We start from the raw sequence: 19,598 nt of genomic DNA, 5'->3' as shown, positions 1-19,598 counted from the left end.
CTTATTTGTGGAGTCATATGGGTTCACTTGCCATTTTACCACAGCATCTTGAGTAATAACAAAATGTGACAGCATATAAAGTGTCAATATAATAAAATTTATATAACAAAAGATGTATTGCCAAGTTGTTTTTACAAGATATTTGTTTTGGAGACAAGTTGCTCAACAACAATAAACATAAACCCATATAAATATAAAAATATCTAAACAAAATATGAGATTGACAGAATATGCAACTGCACAGTAATATAAATAAATATAAATTAAATGTGACACAGGACATTCAAATAAGTTATTCACTTACTCCCTCTAATTTCTTTAAACATTAATAATTAAAATCATTCATTTCGGTATGAACAAAAAACAAAGTCGTCCCTAGGTTTTATTTTGACATCCGTGACCGGAAATCACGTATTTCCTCCCAGCTAGCTTGACCCTAGCTCTGAGAAGCTCGAGCGCGGCCGAGCAGGAGAGAGTGGCAGTGAACGTGTCTGCGGCAGCGTTTAGCGTTAAAAAACATAAACTACGGCTGAAGAAGAGAGGACCAAACCCCGCTGCAGTTGGAGACGACTTCGGCAGACCATGGACTATGATCAGTTTTAAACAGAGGCTGCTAACGGTGCGCTGTTTTGACGACAGGCGGCTTACTGCACATCTGTAGCGCGTAATGAGGGCATCCGCTATTCTCTACGGTGGTTTTTCCTCCGAGGTTTAGTTAGACGCAGAGTGACACTATTTATAAAAGCGTCGCTTTTAGACATCCTTTCAAGGGATAGTCACAGCCTGCATACATTTAGTTAATTCCCTCCTCCCATGGCCCCTGGGGAACAGTGAAGTCATTTGAGAAGTCACCGGAGAAGACGACACGTCTTGATCATCTCGACAGTTTAGCACAGTTTTGTGAGGAAAATCTGCTTTCTCTTCCATCTGCACCAGACTCCCCCCGCTTTCTCTCTGTTTTTAACTCGTACATGGTTTTGTTTTTCTGAGCATTCATCGCCAACCCTCCTGTGGGTATTTTCCCCGTTAAAGGATGCCGGATCAAATATCGGTGTCCGAGTTTCTCTCGGAGACAACAGAGGATTATAATTCCCCGACGACATCCAGCTTCACCACCCGACTGCAGAGCTGCAGGAACACCGTGAATGTGCTGGAGGAGGTAAGGCCACGGTGTCAGCCCGCCTGCAAGCTGCACGTAGGATGGAGGGATGGATGGATTGAAGATGCCTGATTAAACAACACAACCAAATACACTAGATTATATAGACTATATATATTTTAAATCTTGAATGAAAATGCAACCATTTGTAAATTTATACACAGCCGAGTCTACATGCAATCAACCCTAAATTTAATTGGCGATATTTGACTGCATTTCAAGAGGCACAAATGCGTACTTATGCTGCACATCCTCCCCCTCAGAAAATAAAATTACTGCACCTGTTGAGCTGCAGTTGCTTTAAAAGTGCATTTTTTGACTTAGTCTAGTTCAATTCCTAATTCAAAAACGGACATTTCCCCTCCTATACACCTAGTGGATGCAGAGCTGGTGCTGTGTAGGTTAACTCTCATGTGGTCTTTTTTGCCAGATATGTAAAGTAACAATGGAGGGGGTGGATGGCTTTGGTGTAAGAGTGTAGGGAATAGGAGGATGTGCTCTCAGGCCTGCAGCTCTCTCTGTCCACTATTACATAACTCGGAACTTCAGAGCATGCTGCCAGGCTCTAGCAATGTGTGTGTGAGACACTGGCCGTCAGACCTGGATTTAGCTTTCAGGGTTATTATCCGCTCTCACATAGATTTCTTCTCAAAGGTGAAATACTGCACAGAAACACACAAAAAAGTCACAGCCTATGATGCTGTGTCACCTTTGATCATGTATGGGGGAGTGTAATCAGACCAGGCTGGTGGGTTGCTATGTGTGTGTCTGTCATCCACCTCCCTACCCTGCTTTGGCATCCTTCCTACTATGATTAAATGGAGCGTCAAACCAGGGGAGCGCACACCTTCACTGTTGCCTGTTAATGCCAGGACGTGACCTCATTTCCCACTTTAAAACACATTTAGCTGCAGACGTGAATGACTTCACTCACAGTATTTAGTGTAATCTGTCACGTAAAAAGCAGAAACATTATGACTAAATGGGTTTTATTTGTGATTAAATAACATGTAAACATTAGGATGAGCGGGAGAGCAACCAGAGACGGTTTGTTTAAAGGATAAAACGCAGGCCTCTCTTCAACATCTACTACAGTCTGCTATCCATCCCTTCTAACCTCAAGCCTTTACAGCATATTATAACACAATGATAGAAAATCTGACGTGTTTATCCTCAACCCTGAGCACACTTTGTGTCTGCTGACTGTTACAAGGAAAAGGCTCTCGCATCATGAATCACCTCTCTGGCTCTGTGCCTCTGAACCCAGAGAGACTGCAGCAGCACAAACGAAAAACATCTGTTAGAAAGGGCCGCCATGTGCGCTGGGCTTCAGTAGCCGCTGTGGAATTTTTTTTTTCTTGCACAGATCACGTGACAAGGAAGACCATTATACTGGCACCAGAGAGCAACCAACACGCTCTTCAGTGTTTAAACAAAGGGCAAGATGCCCCTGACACATTTAGGATGCACCCATCAGGCGGCAGCCGACAGCCAGTCTAAAGCCAGGAATACTGTTAGATTAGTGCCTGTTTTGTAAAATTAGCTGCCCTGTTTGGTCCCTGCGTAAGACATGTAAGCACTCACTTGCATCATACACCCAACAGAGCTGCTGTGGGGAAGTATAACTGCTGCCGGCTTCACTTTGCCTGAAGAGGACTTTGTTTAAAACATCCCGAGTTCCCATCCTCAAACCTAAAGCTCCCTTTTTTTACTCCTTCCCTCCAAGTCGTTTCCTCTCTGTGTTACAAGGTAAATTATGCAAAGGTACGGCTTGAATATTTAATGCCGTAACCTGAGGGGGTGAGTTGACCCGCATCATATCGTCTTAATTCAGCACCACGCATCAATTATTGATCCGTGCATAATGACACAAAAGTATTTATGACTCACGAGCCTCCACCCTGGAACTTTTATCCCCCTGTGGCGGCAGCAGAGCAAACAGAGATGCTTACTGTGTTTACTCGTGGATCAGTGCAGCAATATGGAAAACAATGAGCGGCGGCGAGATGGTGGGATAGAGTCTTAAAAATAACCTCTCTGGCTCGCTGTCTTGACGGCTTGAGACACAGGAGATGGGGGCTTTGTGTTTGTGTGTGCGTGGGCGGCAGACGGGAAGCTGGTGTGGTGTGTCTGGATTTTATTTTGGTGCCGTTTTCGGTGCTAAGCAGTCACTGTTGTGGTGCTTTGTTTTCACTGCATTTCCCAGAAGGCAGCGTTGGATTTTCTGTTGGTGAAGTTGGAGTCGCTGTAGGTGGTAATTACTTTTTGTTCAGTCCAGATTCCAGAGGCTCAAGCTGCAACTAATGAGTATTTTCATTATTGATTGTCGTGAACAGCAGTAAATGCCCTCCCATATTCCAGGAACACAAAGTCTTAGAAATATTTATTCACTATAACACTGATATGAATCAACACAATTGTGTTTTTGATCTGGTGGACATCTTAACAGCTAAAAAACACATTGCCATATTATGTTGTTTGTTAGTTTATGCTCATAACGCAGTTGCACATTTTGGTTACCAAGGGGTAAAATCCAGAGGGTCATTAAAACCAAAAAGCGTTGCCCGGTTATTGACATGCCAACAATGAAAGGTTATTGGGATTCATTGAAGCCATGGCGCACATCACCAGCCCGACTGACAACTTTGACAGCTTCACAGACACAGCTGGAACAGTTTGCGAAATAATACAGGCTCACAGGGACTCGAGCACGATAAAACCTCAAAAACAGGAAGAGTTTAGTACTTTTTGACTTCCAAGGCCGAGCAGGGGTTTTGGATGACACATCTGTTTTTATTGTCTCTGGTTACCTGGCAAACAAGTCATGATATTAACCCAAATAAATCCAAACAAGTAATAATAATTTCTCTGTTTTACAATCAACATATGATTTTGGCAGTGGGGGAGACGGCAACTCCTGCTTTCTTCTATTAATTCGAGAAATACACCGATATGGTACACAGTTTGGGTTGTCTTCTATGAACAATATGTATTGTTTTGTATATTTGCTGTTGCCCAAGTCTCTATTCTTTGTTGTTATTTGCAGTAGTGAAATATTTGTGATCTTGTTTTCTAGGAAATTTTCACTGAGGTTGCTGATACAACTGCCTCAGCAACACAGTCAAGTAGAGCTGTATGCTACGACCGGTCGTAAAATTGATTAGTCGATAGATAGAACATTAATGGGCAACTATCTTGACACTCACTTAATTACGTAAGTTATTATTTAAGCTAAACTACCAGCCAGTCTCTGGTTCTTTAAAACAAAGATCTGCTGCTTTGCTCTGTTATTATTAGTTTACAGTGATGTAAACTGAATATTTGTGTGTTCTGGACAAAACAAGACATCTGAAGTCTCAACTTGGACTCTTGGAACCTGTTTTTTACTGACACGATCAGACTTGGCCATAATGATTTAATTGTTAGGAAAACAATCCGCAGCTTAATTGATAATGAAAATAATAGTTGCAGAGCTACGATAAATATATCAAAGTCTTTATAAAAACACAAAGTTATCTTAAGATCGGCTCGCCTGAAAGCCTTAATGTAGACTCAAACAAAAATGTGCAATATGTCAGCGACTGTCGGGGTGGTATTGACATAACTGCAGATATAACATAACATAACTCGTAAGTACCTGGATCTTTCCTCCCGAAGAAGAGCAAACACAATAACTCAACTATAATTATGAAGCAGAGAACAGCAAACCTGACATTTTGTATGAAAATGTCAGTGGTTATTACTCCAAGACTCTCCTGCTGTCTGAGATTCTCTCTGATATGAGTTAAAATTAGCAGCAGGCACTTGTTGTTCCCCCGTGGGGGATGTATTGTCTCCCTCTCTACCCCACAGATGGTACTTTGCGTCATTGGGTTTGCTTTCCTAAACCACAGAGAGCCACAGCAGCGATACAAGGGAAACCCTCACTGCATTGGCATTCCTTTGAGCATGCCTCTCGCGCCGCATCACATGGGCTGCGGCAGAAAAATGTTGACTTTTCACAGTCACTCTGTTCGTGCATGGCTGGCCTTGACCTAATAGGCCGAGGCCTTTTATATCTTTGACTTTTATATAACAACCTTTTCATTCGCAGCATTTTAAGCTTGAGATAGATGCTGTCCTGTTTTATTCCAAACCACTGCGTATTTATGTTGGAATGAGAGTCATCGCCTAAAGTCGTCATAGAGTAATTACAAAATTGCACAAGATCTAGTCCCATAACTGTTGCCAGGAAAGGACTTAGCATTCCTCTCATTCTTTTAAATAGCTCTACTGTTTATTTCTGTCAATTTACATGAGTTAGTGTCCCTCCAATAAAATTTTTGATGTCTCATTTTGGAAGAAACTCCTGTCCTGTGGAGATTGTGACCACTGGTGAAGCTGGAGAGCAAGATAACCAAGAAGAAGTACAAGACAAAAGGAACAAATGTTTTTCAGAAATCAGTCTCTTGTTCACAGTTGGCCGAATCCTCCATTATTTTCACTCACTCTTTTACTCACCCGCTCAGGCAACAGCCAAACAGAGCAAATACGCCGGAGCTGCAGTTAACCTGCCGTATTTTCTTTTCAGATTCGCTGATGTTTTTATTTTGTCCAACAGTCCAAAACGCTAACAACATTCAGTCACATAAGACGAATAAAAGGCAGCAAATCTTCACATTTCAGAAGCTGGAAGCGGGAACATTCTGGTATAATTGTGAGACAAAATACTATTTAAATAGTTTCAGGTGAATTTTCTGTCAATTCACTAATTGTCTAATGTTTTTACACCATTTCTTATTTACATAGCCCTCAGCAAATGAAACAATGCCTGATACTCTTTATAAGTTATCAAACAGTGGAAGTTAGAGGATGTTTCTGCCAAAATGTGGGTATATTATATAAATAAAGCCCAGAATAGCTCAGAAACATGAATTAGAAAACCAAGTTGTAATTTCAGACACACAAAATGCGACATTTAGCAAAGTCCTTGTTGTCTTCACTCATCAATATGACAGGATAAAGAAAAGGCAGAAGTGCGTAGGAAACACCTTCAGCATTTTTGTAAAGCCTTAGGGATGCACACAATGGGTTGTGGTGGAAAATACTGTAGATGAACAACAAGGCCGCATGTGTAGGGCTCAACAATCAAGATTGCCTGGGGCAAGTCAAATGCGACTTTGGGCGAGTAAATCTAGCAACTCACTTGTGTGTACTATGGTAAAGACAGACTGTTTATTAATTATCATAGCTTCAAGTTATTTGTCCATGAGGCCTTATCCTAGACGACACGTGGTCATGTGAGGCTTCAGCCTCGTCACATGTAACATCCAGTCCACCAACAGGGAGTCTGTTGTAACAACGTTTACTCAGATAACAGATAATCCTTTCTTTCTTTCCTCACATATGTGGTCACGGAGCTTAGAGGATGAGTTGGCTGGTTCTGTATCTGGAAGCTACTTGAAAGCCACATTAAACCACAGTTTCATTTTCATTTTCATTTGTCATAGTGTTAACAAACACAGAAGAGACTTGAGTACTTTTAGAGGGTTAAAAAAAATACTTTTATTGTTATATTCTTCTGTATTGTTGGTTAAAATTTTAATAATAATATTATTGTCATACATACTATAATTAGATAAGATAGATCTTGGTATTATTTTGACGAACATTTTAATCTGTTTTTTATTTTAATCGCCATGTCCTTGTTTTATTTGGCTCTATGTTTTTGGACCGAAGCGATGAATAATTCAAAGGACGGGACAGGTTTTTCCTCATTCTTGGCTTTACATAACAAAACTGAAAGCTGGCTATTTAAGGCTCCATTCTGAAACATTTGCAAGTGAGGAGCCACAGCTGTGTCAGATTCAATTATTAATGAAGTTATGGCTTTTTATTCATCATTTGTCCCTTGTGTCACCAAACCCAGTGAATCATATGGCGTGAGAGAATGGGAGCATTTTTCGTCCCCTGGCACCGTTACTCACATGACATGTTGTTCCAGTTAAACTTCACTGTAAAAAAGAAAAGTGTTAAAGTTATCTTGTTGATGGAGTTTGAATCTCAGGTTTTTATTTCACCCTTTTGACTTTTGCTTTCTCACCTGTCGGCAATAAAGTAGGAACAATGACATGTTTTTGTAGAGACTGTTGCTTTAAGTTCAGACTCAAGCACTTTTTTAAATGCTTACTGTAGTCAGAAGGGCAGAAAACCTCACAACTTGAGTTGTTCCTCAACATGAAATTCTCTGCCTCGGAGCGTTCATGTCATCAATGGAGCTATTATACAGGGGTCAAGTGACACTGATTGACCACGCAAGTTGAAAGTGGAGGAAAGAGAAAAGGCAAAAAGGGTGAAAAGAAGATAAAATGGCAGTTTACTTTGGGGAGAGTTTCAGTTTGAAAACAACTACACTGCTGCATTTTGGCTGCTTAGACGTACTAGCAAAGGATTAACTGTAATGCAATAGTGCAGGCTATTTGCTTTATTTAGCACGCCGCGAGCCCTGCTAGCTTAGCTACTAGGGCCGCAACTAACAGTTATTTTCATTATCGATTAATCTGTCGGTCAATTTCTTGATTATTCAGAAAATGGTGAATAATGTCGATCGGCATTTCCCAGAGCCCGAGATGACATCTAAAACCAAAAGCTGTTCAGTTTACAGTCATAGAGGAGTAAAGAAACCAAAACATTTTCACATTTTAGAAGGTGGACTTTGGCCTTTTTCTTTCTCAAAAAATGACCTAAACAGTTGGCGATTTATTTAATAGTCTACGTGATTAATCGACTAATTGTTGCAGCTCTATTGGCTATTGTCGACAGATTGCAAAGAAGTGGAAAATCCTCTGTTATTCTTACTTGGAAGAATTAACGCATTATTTCAGAATGGTTACCCCCGTTACTAGCCATGTAGTCGCATCACATGAATGTGAATTAGGCCTAAATTAGCCGTTAGTCGTTATTGTGTTACACATTGTTAGAGGTTTGCTAACAAGTGAAACAAGATATTATTTGTTATAATATAATATAATTGTTTTAGTGTTAATGTAGGATTTTATTTAGACGTAGCTGCCAGCGATGGCGGCTTTGCTGCCATTTTCAGTTTGACATATTTACTTTCACCAATTGGGAGATATAGTAGTGTAGCTCTCAGAAATTCCCAACATGGATGAGGCATAAGTGACAGCTGCAGTGCCGTACTGGTTTTTTGTTTTGTAAAATTAGTTTTTATTTATATTTGAGTCTGTGGGCGGTCATGTGCTTTTGACATTGCATTATGAAATGGGATTTGAGAAATTGCAGTTTGATTTTTATTTGTTGGGCTTCATTGTGGTTGGATTATGGAAGGTATGTAGACTAAAGTGGTAAATTACAACACATCATTACAAAATGTCTCCAGTTACAGATTGATGATACAAATAAATAAAAGAGCATCCTCTGTAAATACTAACAAGCCACCTCCAAGCCATTTTCTGATTAGTTCTGTCTCCCACAGCGGGAGGTGAGACTCTGTTGTGTTGCTTGTTTGCCGTCTGTGGCTGAAATCTGATAATCGGTCTGTGAGCCACAGCTGTTGGCCTACCTTCCTGCCACAGCTGCACCGCATATATCATCAAGGGCTATTAGCCGGCAGCGGATTAGCCGTGGACCAGACTCTGCTCTGGCACTCTGATCCCCCCTGCTATTGCCCAGATTTAGGCAAGGAAGAGTGGGTCAATGTTCACATCTGTCTGCAGCCTTCCTCACACGGATAGACTGTGTTAAAGTCTCCCTCCGTCGGCAGCCATTTTAATCCCTGATGGAGAAATTCAGGGCAGCGACCAAGTTTCCATATGTTTGGAAGAATTTCCGTAGAAATTAGGTCTTCGATGAATTTGTCACCTCTCAGATGAAGGTTACAGACAAGTAGTCATCAATAGTCTATCAATTATTTTCATAATCAAGTATTCTAATGACTGATTTTTAAGACATTAAGCAGGCCTGGTCTCCTTTTAAATGAACAGTTACTGCTTTCCTCGTACAAAGAATTGCAAAACTGGTAGGCCACAGGTAGATATTGATCCTTCTACTTACAATTTTATTAGCCATGCTGGCTACCAATGTGGCTTCAGGGATGGAAATATCAGTCAGTTTGTCTGCCACATTAGTTCAGACTGAAATATCCCAACAACTACTGGATGGATTGCCATGAAATGTGGCTCAGACATTCTTTTCCCCTTTTGGGTGAACTGTAGTAACTTTGGTGACTTTTCCTTTCCTTTTCCTTCCCCATCATCAGGTCAAAACATCAGTTTGTTCAGTACTTTGGTTTATACCCGCAAAACTAACGACATTCCCATCAGCCTCAGCTGCACTTTGTGTTTCGTGCTAAGTAGAAAGAGTTAGCATGCTAACAAGGCAAACTAAGGTGGTGAATATGGTAAAAATTGTACCTGCTGAATATCAGCATTGTTGGCACATTAGCATTTAGCTTAAAGCAACCGTGGGCCTCACAGAGCTGCTAGCATGACAGCCTTACTGAGGTTTAGATGAAATATTATCACCATTAATCACATTCAGATACAGCCACATTATCAGTGCCAACAAAAATATGATTTTTGACAATATTATCCAGCCGTGACGGAGTGTTTTAGTGCAGATTGAAGAGACGCCAACGTTGCTTTTTTCCTTTTTTGGTTTGTAGTTCAGCTGCAACAAAACAACCAAATATCCTCTTCATCCTCCTCTGTTCATCTTTTATGTCGCTTCGTCTCTCTTCTTCCATGATTTATATCGGCGCCGTGGTAACATTGTTGTCCTCGAGGTCTGCAGAACCAGGAGACAGCGTTGGCCTATGATGGCTGGCTGTCTTGTTGTGGCCTGAGGGATAAACAACAGTGCATCTCTGTCTGTGAGCTTTCATGGTGTTCGGCCCTGGACCGTTTCTGTGTGTGTACCGGAGCTAAACAATTGATAAAGCTTTTCAATGTCGCATTTGAACACTACCTTTCCCAGAACTGCCAAGTGCCTGCTGAGGTCATTCAAGCACAGAGCAAAGGCGGTGACGGACCTTCAATACAAGTTGTTTACACCTTTTCTAATGCCATTTAATGTCAGTGAAAAGAGTTACATCACTTCCTTCTCTTCACATTATGACAGCACCCGCCAAAGCTCCTGTCACCACTCTCTGAACGTGGTCTAATCCAAGTGGAAATGTGCATTAACAACGGTTAAAGCTTTTGTTGGACGCCGCAGTAAAGGCTTATTTTCTGTTCCTCTGTGTGTCCAGTTGCTCAAATATCTGAACGTCCAAATGGCCTGTGGGAGTGGATACACCTGTGGTTTTGGAATGGCTGCTCTCTCACCCGGCAGAGTCCCATAAAGTGTGAAATTCGAGACTCGTCTGCAGAAAAACTTCAAGGAATGCTGTAAAGCTCTCTGCGGAGCCTTCGCCTGTGACTTTGACCAAGGGCTCATGACCGAGCAGCGTGCAGGAACGTTACTAAAATAATGTTACTTCTGATTGTGCATGTTTATCAGGGGAGCACATTCTTTGGCGGCGTGCCCTGAAGATTTACAACGTGGACGGCTGGTTAGTAGGAAGCGGGGCTGGCGGGTTTATCAGCTGATCAATGAAAAGCAAAAGATTAGAGATAAAAGCTTGGAGTAGTTTATTTTAGTCTTTTTTTGATCGACCTACATAGTGCTAGTTTGTTACACAAGACAGGTCTTGGTCTTTTGCCAGCTCTTCTAGTGTAGTATTTCTACCTTAATGTGTTATAAAAAGTATTTAATTAACAGATTTTCTCTCACAGTTTGATCTGTATTGAAACAGCTTAACCACACGTTTGTTAATGATTAAGAATGACACTGAAAACACACCATAAGGTCCACTCAGTAGTTTAAGGTAAACAGTGTTTATTTTTATTATAGATTAATTCCTCTGTTAATTGTTTGGTCCATTAGTTGCCAGAAAATTGTCGAAAAATACCCGTCACTATTACCCAAATACCAAGTTGACATATTGAAATGTCCCGTTTTGTCAGACCAACAATACCAAAGCCAAAAGATATTTAGTTAAATTTAGTTATATCATGGAAGACTAAGAAAAAACATAAAAAAATACACACCTGAGCAACTGGAAACAGTAAATGTTTGACATTTAAGCTTAACAGAAATCACTTTAAAGCCAAATGTAAAGTTAATTTCCTGTTTGATAAAACAAAAACAACAGTCTTTCTCTGCAGTTGGCGTTACGTATTTGTCATGGAAATATAAATGCTTAAAATTAATGTTAATTCAAAAATCATCTTTTTTGGTTAACAATGAATTTCAACTTTTAAGCCAGCGTAGACAAGACATTACATTTATTTATTTAGCTGACACTTTTATCCAAAGCAACTTACAATTGCTATACATGTCAGAGGTCGCACGCCTCTGGAGCAACTAGGGGTTAAGTGTCTTGCTCAGGGACACAATGGTGGATGGGTCACAGTGGGGAATTAAACCCGGGTCTCTCACACCAAAGCAATGCGTCTTATCCATTGCGCCATCACCACCCATGGACGTTACTAAAGAGCTAAAAAATCTGAACATGTGACAACTCATCTGCTCATTTTTAAGGTTTGTGGGCAAATAAACTTCCCCCCGGTTCACTTTATGAACTGGAAGTTAAAAGAAAAGCCTGCCGATGATGTGAGACTGACACGTGACGGTGAATGTATCTGTGTTTCCAGAGATACGATGCACCTGCTTGCCTGTCACTCTTTGATATTGATATCAGCCTGAAATAATTCGTCAGCTGATTCAAATAGTTGATCCAACAAAAATTAATCGATTCTTATATCTTGATAAGCGATCGTCTTAGTAATGTAATAACACCAACCACTTCCTGGTTTCGTTTGCTGTGTCAGGCATTTGTCATTATATCTAAAAACACTTAGTCAGCTAATTGTTTAGTCAATGCACAGAAAGTAAATCTGGCATTTATTTTGATAACTTATTGATTTAAGTTAAAAAAAGGCCTAACATTCCCAATTTCCAGCTTCTCGATTGTGAAGATTTGCTGCATTTCTCATCTTTTGTCACTGTAAACTGAGTCCCTTTGGGTTTTGGACCATCGATCGGACAAAACAAGTGATTGAAGGTGGCATTTTTTGGGCCAAACGAATGATCATTTAAACAAGAAAATGCTCTCCAGGTGATAATGAAAGTAATAGTTGGTTGTAGACCTGTCTGTCATTTTTAGGCATTTTAAGGACTACATGATTAATCAAAACCATAATAGTAAAACGTGTTATAGTTGCTGTTGAATAGAAAGTGGTTTTGTCTGTTTCATCTTTGTCAGTAAACAACTTTTGTTGCTGTTTGTCTTCTCACTGCAATGAAAAGCTGTAGAAAAAGGGAGCTGCTAGCTGTAATTTTTTAATCATCAGCTGCAAGTTCCTCCCACTATTCTCCTGTTGACGGCTGTTAATAGCAGCTGCTTCACATGGATAATGGCTTCCTGACTGGTAAACACAATACAGATTAATGTACGCTGCTTGCTTGATGTTAGGTGAGTCTAATGCAGCCGTGCGTGGGTGTGATTGTGAAAACACGCACATTGCTCCGAACAAGTGGCGGGCTGCTGAGTGAGAGCGAGCGTCGCAGAGGGAAGCCGCCAAATGATGTGTGAATGTAACACTTTTGACTTTTCACCGGCTGCACGCATGCTTGTCAGCTCTCCCTCGTACTCCCTGGAGATCTGCAGCTAAGAGCCGGCATCCTCGCACCACAGCAAGTTGGCTTCACCGACTGCGTGGCCTCAACCAAACTCTCCACAGAAAGCACACAGATGAGCAGCTTTCTCTCTGAGAGTAGGATGCTAATAGCAGGACTAAAAGCAGCAAAAAATAATGGTGAAATCTCTTGTATTGACTTCTCTTAATGGATAATAAGATTGATAGGTCAAGATTAGTTTAATAGATACAAGTATGCAAGCTAATTAGAGCAGATATCCAACATAAACTGCCAGGAAAGCGGGGTGGTAGCATGCTTTAGCTCATAAACAACACACTGTTCATTGTTCATATCACTGTCGTGGTGAGGAGCTGTGACAATCTGTGACTTTGGTGTTTTTAGCAGCTGTTAGTTTAATTTCATTACAAAATGAAACTCTGCCTACAGAGTTTTACATTAAGTGTTTTAGTAGACTGCTAAAAAAAACAATAAGGGAACACTTAATCATCCTAATATAACATCATGTCAGTTAGACTTCAGGGATATCACTGATCAGTTAGTTCGCATAAGCAATTTTGAATCAATGTCACTTGTTTTGGGGCGATAGAAAGTGACAACAGGTGCGCTGGAAAGGCAACAGCAAGACAACCACCAAAAAGTAAATGGCTTTGCAGGCAGTGAACACAGACAATTGCTCTCTCCTTAACCGTCCCGACTGACTGTTCTCTAGTTTTGTGTGTTTTTTGTGTTCTAGTGTCCTTGTTACTACAGGTAGAATATGGCGGTGCCTGCAGCCCACTCAGGTTGCACAGGTAGTCCAGCTCCTCCAAGATGGCACATCCATATGTGCCGAAGCAAGAAGGTGTCTCCCAGCGCAGTCTCAAGAGCTTGGAGGAGATACCAGGAGACAGGCCATTACATGAGGAGAGCTGGACAGGGGCATAAATCCAGCACCAAGACCAGTATCTGCTCCTTTGTGCGAGGTGGAGCACTGTCAGGGACCAGGGACAAAATGACCTCCAGCGGGCTACCGGTGTGCGTGTTTCTGACAAAACTGTCAGACTCCATGAGGGTGACATGATGGCCCGACGTCCTCTAGTGGGATCTGTGCTCCCAGCCCAGCAGCAACGTGCAGCTCGATCAGAATTGGCAGGTCTGCCATTGGCTCTCTGTTCTCTTAACAGATGAGAGCTGGTTCACACTGAGTCTGGAGAGGTCATAGTGAACGTTGTGCTGCCTGCAACATCATCCAGCATGGATGGTGGCAGGTCAGTGATAGTGATCCTTGGAGGGTAGCACATACCAAACACACTACTGAGTCACATTATGAGTTCCTGTGATGAAAGTCATGGATCAGCCTGTGATTTTCATTTTTATAACTTTATAATTTTTCAGTGTGATTTTGAATCCAGCACTCAGTCTGTTGGTGATTTTGGTTTCCATTGACTGTTATGTCATTTTGTTCCCAACAAATTAAACAATGTACAGTAAAGATTTTGAACTTCAAACTATTTCCTTCATTGGGATCTGATGTGCGATTTAAGTGTACCCTTGATGTTTTTTGAGCAGTGTATTATCGCATGGCGGTCCAGTTGAGAGCAGGGTCCGTTGAAATTTCATTGCGGTTTGAACTTCCTTGTGGGACATTCAAGTGCTAATGGGAGGTTGCCACAAATGGGTATTGAGAGGCTGCAGAAAGGCAAGGCATCGACGAGCTTCATCCCCAAAGTAAAGACAGGCATAATTTGCTATGATGCGTGATCTTTTTGTTGATTTTCAAGGTAAAATTATGTTTGTACTTACTGTTAAATCAAGTGAATTTTAATACTAAAGGCTCCCTGAAGTTGGAAGTGTATCTATAGACATGGTATAGTCTGGAGAATGCTCTGCTGTATGTATGCATGATATGTAGTTAAGCTAAGGGGTTAAAACATGTAAAACCAGTGGTTTGGCCCTCTTAGAACTGCTTTATCATTTTCTGTTTTGGCCTTTGGATTTCTAAATTACTGCTATTGATCAAGAAGCCTGGGAACCCCCTGTAGAAATATGATCTTGGTTAGGGCTAAACTTCTTCTGATTTTTTTTTTTTTGTGAACAAATATTTTATTGAGTCAACAGTAAAACACATTTTACAGAAGCAACATGTGACAAGCAACATAATACACAAAACCCCCTTCCCAAGAAGTCTTTTAGTGTCTCTGCCATGGTACGCCATGCGCTTTGAGCGCTGCTCTAAGCTGGAGGTAGAAAAAAATGGATGTACCCGGTAGATTAAAATCGTTCTTGAGGTCTAGAAATGAACACAGTCCGTTTAGGCTGAAAACATCCCCTAAAAGGTGAATGCCCCCCCCCCCCCCTTTCCTATTGGTGGAATGTGATTGGCCGACATGGTGATATATTTTAGTGATCCTCGTTCACTTCTTAAAACCTGAAAACCCTGACTCTCATCTTGATCCTTGTCAATTTTATTTGCCATTTCCGTCACACTACGTCAGTCATGTGGTCGTCCTGATACTCTTTAACCAAAACCAAAACCACTGGCAGTATTTCACTCTCTAGAGTACCGTGTGTGTGTGTGTGTGAGTGAGAAATAGGCTAATAGACCTCAGCTGCTTGTGGAAATGTTTCATCCTCTCATTTTTCCCATTCCACTCGGAGAGCTGAAGGCCTCTCCTGCTGCAGGCCCAGAGAAAGGGATGTGCATTTGTTTCCTGCCAATGAAAACGGCTCCCCACCCTTCCTGCTTGAGTCATGCCACATAGACTCGACAGACAGACAGACAGACGAACAGACTGATGCCCTCCATGACTTCTTCATTTACTAGTTTTCAGTCAGTCACTTTGTCTCTAAAAATGCCACTTCAGATGTTTGTTAGCCCCGTGTCCTGGCTTTGGGGAAGTCCTTTTGATAATTATGCCCTTTCCTGTTTTCTTCTTCTAGGAAATAATTTGCATATTAGCTATACTGAGAACTTGTGTGTGCCAATCTCGGGTGCCGGGTGAAGAGTAAAATCTGCCACAGTGGCACAGTTGAGTCCCAGTGTGCTGCTGACAAACACAGAGCTGGCCGGTTAGTCAGAGCAGCTTCCCTCAATCTCCACGGTGAAGAATGTTGAGTCGACGCGTGACACGGACAGATCACATCTCCTCGGTAACCGCGAGCCAAATGCCGAGGTGGAGGAGAAGAGCGAGGTTCAAGGACCTGGGGAGGATGAGTTCAAGGAGGAAATGGGAAAGACGACTAATGTGCCATGAAAGCGACAGAGCAGGAATCTGAAGCGCGGATCAGCTAATCAAGCCAACCCACACTGCCAGAAAGCGTGTTGTTTTTATTCCTCAGCTGTCAGCGGAGAGCAGTCGGTGTCATTAGACGAAGTGCTGCCGACACAGGACAGGACACTGTCAAGCCTGGCCGCTTCCTGCTTCCTGTCAATGGACGGCTGCAAGGGAAGCGGCAGGGCTGCCGAGGGAGGATAAGGCCTCGGGCAGGAAGCGTGAAGCTGAGACGGCCCACAGTCAGTCATGCCCAGTCACTTCCACTGCCAATTTCCTCCGAGGCTCTGACCTCCTGGGCATGACTGAGTGTGTTTGTGTCAGGAAGTCAGCCCCCACTTACCCCACTGGTCACATCACTTTAAGGGTCCTTTTTGGGGGTTATTTTGGTTTCAGCTATAAAATAATAAAGCTGCAACTAACATTTTTCATTCCAGCCTTTGATTGCAGCATTTTTTTTTAACGGTATTTGTTGTTGATAAAGTAGTTTGTGTGGCTGCCAGCTGCTCAAAACCTGCTTCAATTCCTCAGAAAGAAACCCCCCGTCATACATTTTGTTTTTATTACAATTTTCTGTTAGTTTCTGTATCACACATGCATGTTAAAAAACATTTAATAGTAAATAACAACCATTTGTTCTTTGAATTAGAGTTACAATGATTAGTCAACAAAACAACAGAAAAATAGCCAAGTTTTAATAATAGATTGGTTGTTTAAATTCTTTTTTGAATAAACATAAATTCTTTTTTGAATAAAAAATAAAAATTTATACATGTACACTAAGTTTAGTCTTTTGTATGAAATTAAACTGTTTGTTGTACAAAACATGCTGCATTAAATGTGTTAACTTGGACTTTAAATGGGTGTTTTATTTAATAAACTAAATGATTCATCAGTAAACAAAGAAAAAATATAGTTGATGATGAAAATTATAATTAGATCCACCCCAAGTGTGAGTTCTGTGATCAAAATGCAGACGTGTGTTTATGTGCCCAGAATGTGATCAAATGTGAGATGGATCGATGTTTTAGGTATCTGCCCTATCAATAATCTAAATAATACTCGTATACTAGTATTGGGAGCCATTCATCAACCCAGCAGAAGCACTAAAATATTAGTTACTTGGCTCATAATAGAAATTATTGAAATGGTCTTTGCTTATACAAGTGAATAAAACATCTATAATATTTATTTCAAGAAAAAAAAATTCCGCCTCCTTATTTGTAAGATTAGATATTTTCTGAACTTTCAAGGATGTTCACGTCTGACCTTGGTGGTCACCAAATCTGTTCTCGCTGCGGCACCACGCTTGGCCTCCTCTAAGTCGGCCCTTGACCTCTGGCTCCGTCTCTGACAGACCTCCACTTAAAAGCATTCTGACACGGACACGTTGACTTTCACAGCACAAATGGTTCTTCAGGATAGATATTTCTCAAGGGAGTGACACACGGTCACAAAATGTACTTTTATTGTTTGCTTGATTTTCTCAGCGGCACTGAATAAATCCTCCATATTCATCACTTGCTGTTTGGTTGGAGAGATGAGCGACCGCAGATGTTTTGGCGTGTTTGGTCACACATGCTAATCCTCCTGGGTTGAGTGAGAGCTTGCCATTGGTTGCTGGCAGATAAAAACAATCCTTTGACTATATTCAATAGTTGTCCGCCTTTTGGAGAGCAGAGTTTGGATGCATTCTTGGCTGTTGCCAAGGGTTTGCAAAGACTTTGTGCCAAGACGGCGCTATTTCATTGATTCTTTTCCCCCTTTAAAAGCTGAGAAATAACAACTCTAAAAAACCATCTCTCCAAGTTACATTAGTCACACTTACCACTGAAAAAGTGTTGGCCAGTGTGTAAACATTTATTGTTTATCCTCCCTAACATGTTGTTGGGATTTTGACTTAAATGTCTGAAGTCTTGTTATCTAAAACGGTGGAAAGCTTTTTCTTAATCAGATTTTGACTTGGTAATGTATGGAAGTGTGTACAGGCTAACCAAAGTCTATATTTAAAGAAAGTGCATCGGTTAAAATTTATTCATGTTACAACTGAATGTTTAATTACGCGCACAGAGTGGATTATGGGTGACCCTCGGGTGGCGGTGCCAGCTGCTCTCAACATGAGCGCCACAAAAGTCAGTCTGCATTCTCAGCCTCTGTTTCGTGCTCTTCATCCTAATCAGCAGGCAAAACTTCACCGTCTGAATAATCACACATTTAATGTACTTTGGAGGCGTTAAACTGCTGACTGACTCGAACTGAGTGACGAGGGCCGGGTTTGGTGTGTTGCAAAGAGGCGATTAGAGACGAAATACAGCTTGTTAGTAAATGTGTCTCTGCTAATATGTGACTTTTGCTGTATAACATACCACGTCAAATCGTTTAGATGGAGTCTGCTGGAGTCACTGTCATAAGAAAATGATTTTCTTGATTAAACAATTAATTGTTTAGTGTTTGAAATAAGGAAACATGTCTGCCACAGTTACCATGATGTCAAAAATTATGTTGTGTTGTCTGAAACCCGAAGATGTTCACTTTACGATAAAAAAACACAGAAAAGCGGCATATCAGATAACACTAAGCACTCATGTTGTCAGTGAACAGGGGTCACATTGTAAGGAACCTCAAGTTTGGGTGAGGCTTTTTCATCATTTAAGTATGTTCCTTTAATGATTTTCATTATAGTAATCAAGATAATATCATATACAGAGACAATATTGGCCAAGATTATGGTACTGTAACATTTTCATAATGGTACAAGACTGGGCCACTGTTAAGCCACACAGACACAGGGCTAAATAATGAGGCAGCGTGGGGAGGTACTGGGCAGCAGAGTCTGTTCCCATCTGCAGGGGGATCAAAGGGCTCGGCCCCGGCTGAAAGGGCCCTGCGGCGGCAAACTGCTGCTGCCATAATTGGGGAAGAGCTATGTAAAACTGTCCAGGGGAGGCAGAGGATGGCTTAATTATGTTGTGAAATTTAATTAGCCCGCTGTTGTGTGTGCCTCTGCTCTTAACTGTCTGACCTTGATATAATGGTGTTTTTACATTTATCTGACACTTTTATCCAAAGCAACTTACAATTGCTATATATGTCAGAGGTCGCACGCCTCTGGAGCAACAAGGGGTTAAGTGTCTTGCTCAGGGACACAATGGTGGATGCCTCACAGTGGGAATCGAACCCAGGTCTCCCACACCAAAGGCAAGCATCTTATCTATGCGCCATCACCACCACAGATGCAGGTGTTTGTCATCTACAACGAATGAATGTTATGAGTTATGGTTCCATTCCCTCTGGTTAAGATAGGCAGGATGTGAAATGGTTGCACCGTCAGAAGAAATTATTGTAATAACTGCCAATACTGGCTCACATGTAATTAAGGTGTGTTTGTGTTGCTTGTGCCCACTTTTTCTGACCTCCTCTGTCTCCCCATTTGTCTCAGCTTTACCTGCAGCAAATTAAATTATAATAGACAGATGGCGTTCAGTATG

At 41.3% G+C, this 19,598-nt stretch overlaps 1 protein-coding gene across 1 annotated transcript in view; it reads left to right on the top strand.

Annotated features, from left to right (window-relative positions):
• The first annotated feature begins 456 nt into the window (after positions 1–456).
• asap1b (ArfGAP with SH3 domain, ankyrin repeat and PH domain 1b) overlaps positions 457–19,598 on the top strand; it is a 62,824-nt gene continuing 43,682 nt past the window's right edge. The window contains exon 1 of the mRNA XM_046053088.1: positions 457–1,159. Coding sequence (XP_045909044.1) covers positions 1,034–1,159 — 126 coding nt within the window. The 5' untranslated portion in view covers positions 457–1,033. The remainder of the gene's footprint in view (positions 1,160–19,598) is intronic.

Source organism: Micropterus dolomieu, linkage group LG01 (assembly GCF_021292245.1).
Source record: "Micropterus dolomieu isolate WLL.071019.BEF.003 ecotype Adirondacks linkage group LG01, ASM2129224v1, whole genome shotgun sequence".
Classification (NCBI taxonomy): domain Eukaryota; kingdom Metazoa; phylum Chordata; class Actinopteri; order Centrarchiformes; family Centrarchidae; genus Micropterus; species Micropterus dolomieu.
Note: the sequence above shows the minus strand (reverse complement) of the source record. Positions and strands in the feature narration are given on the sequence as shown.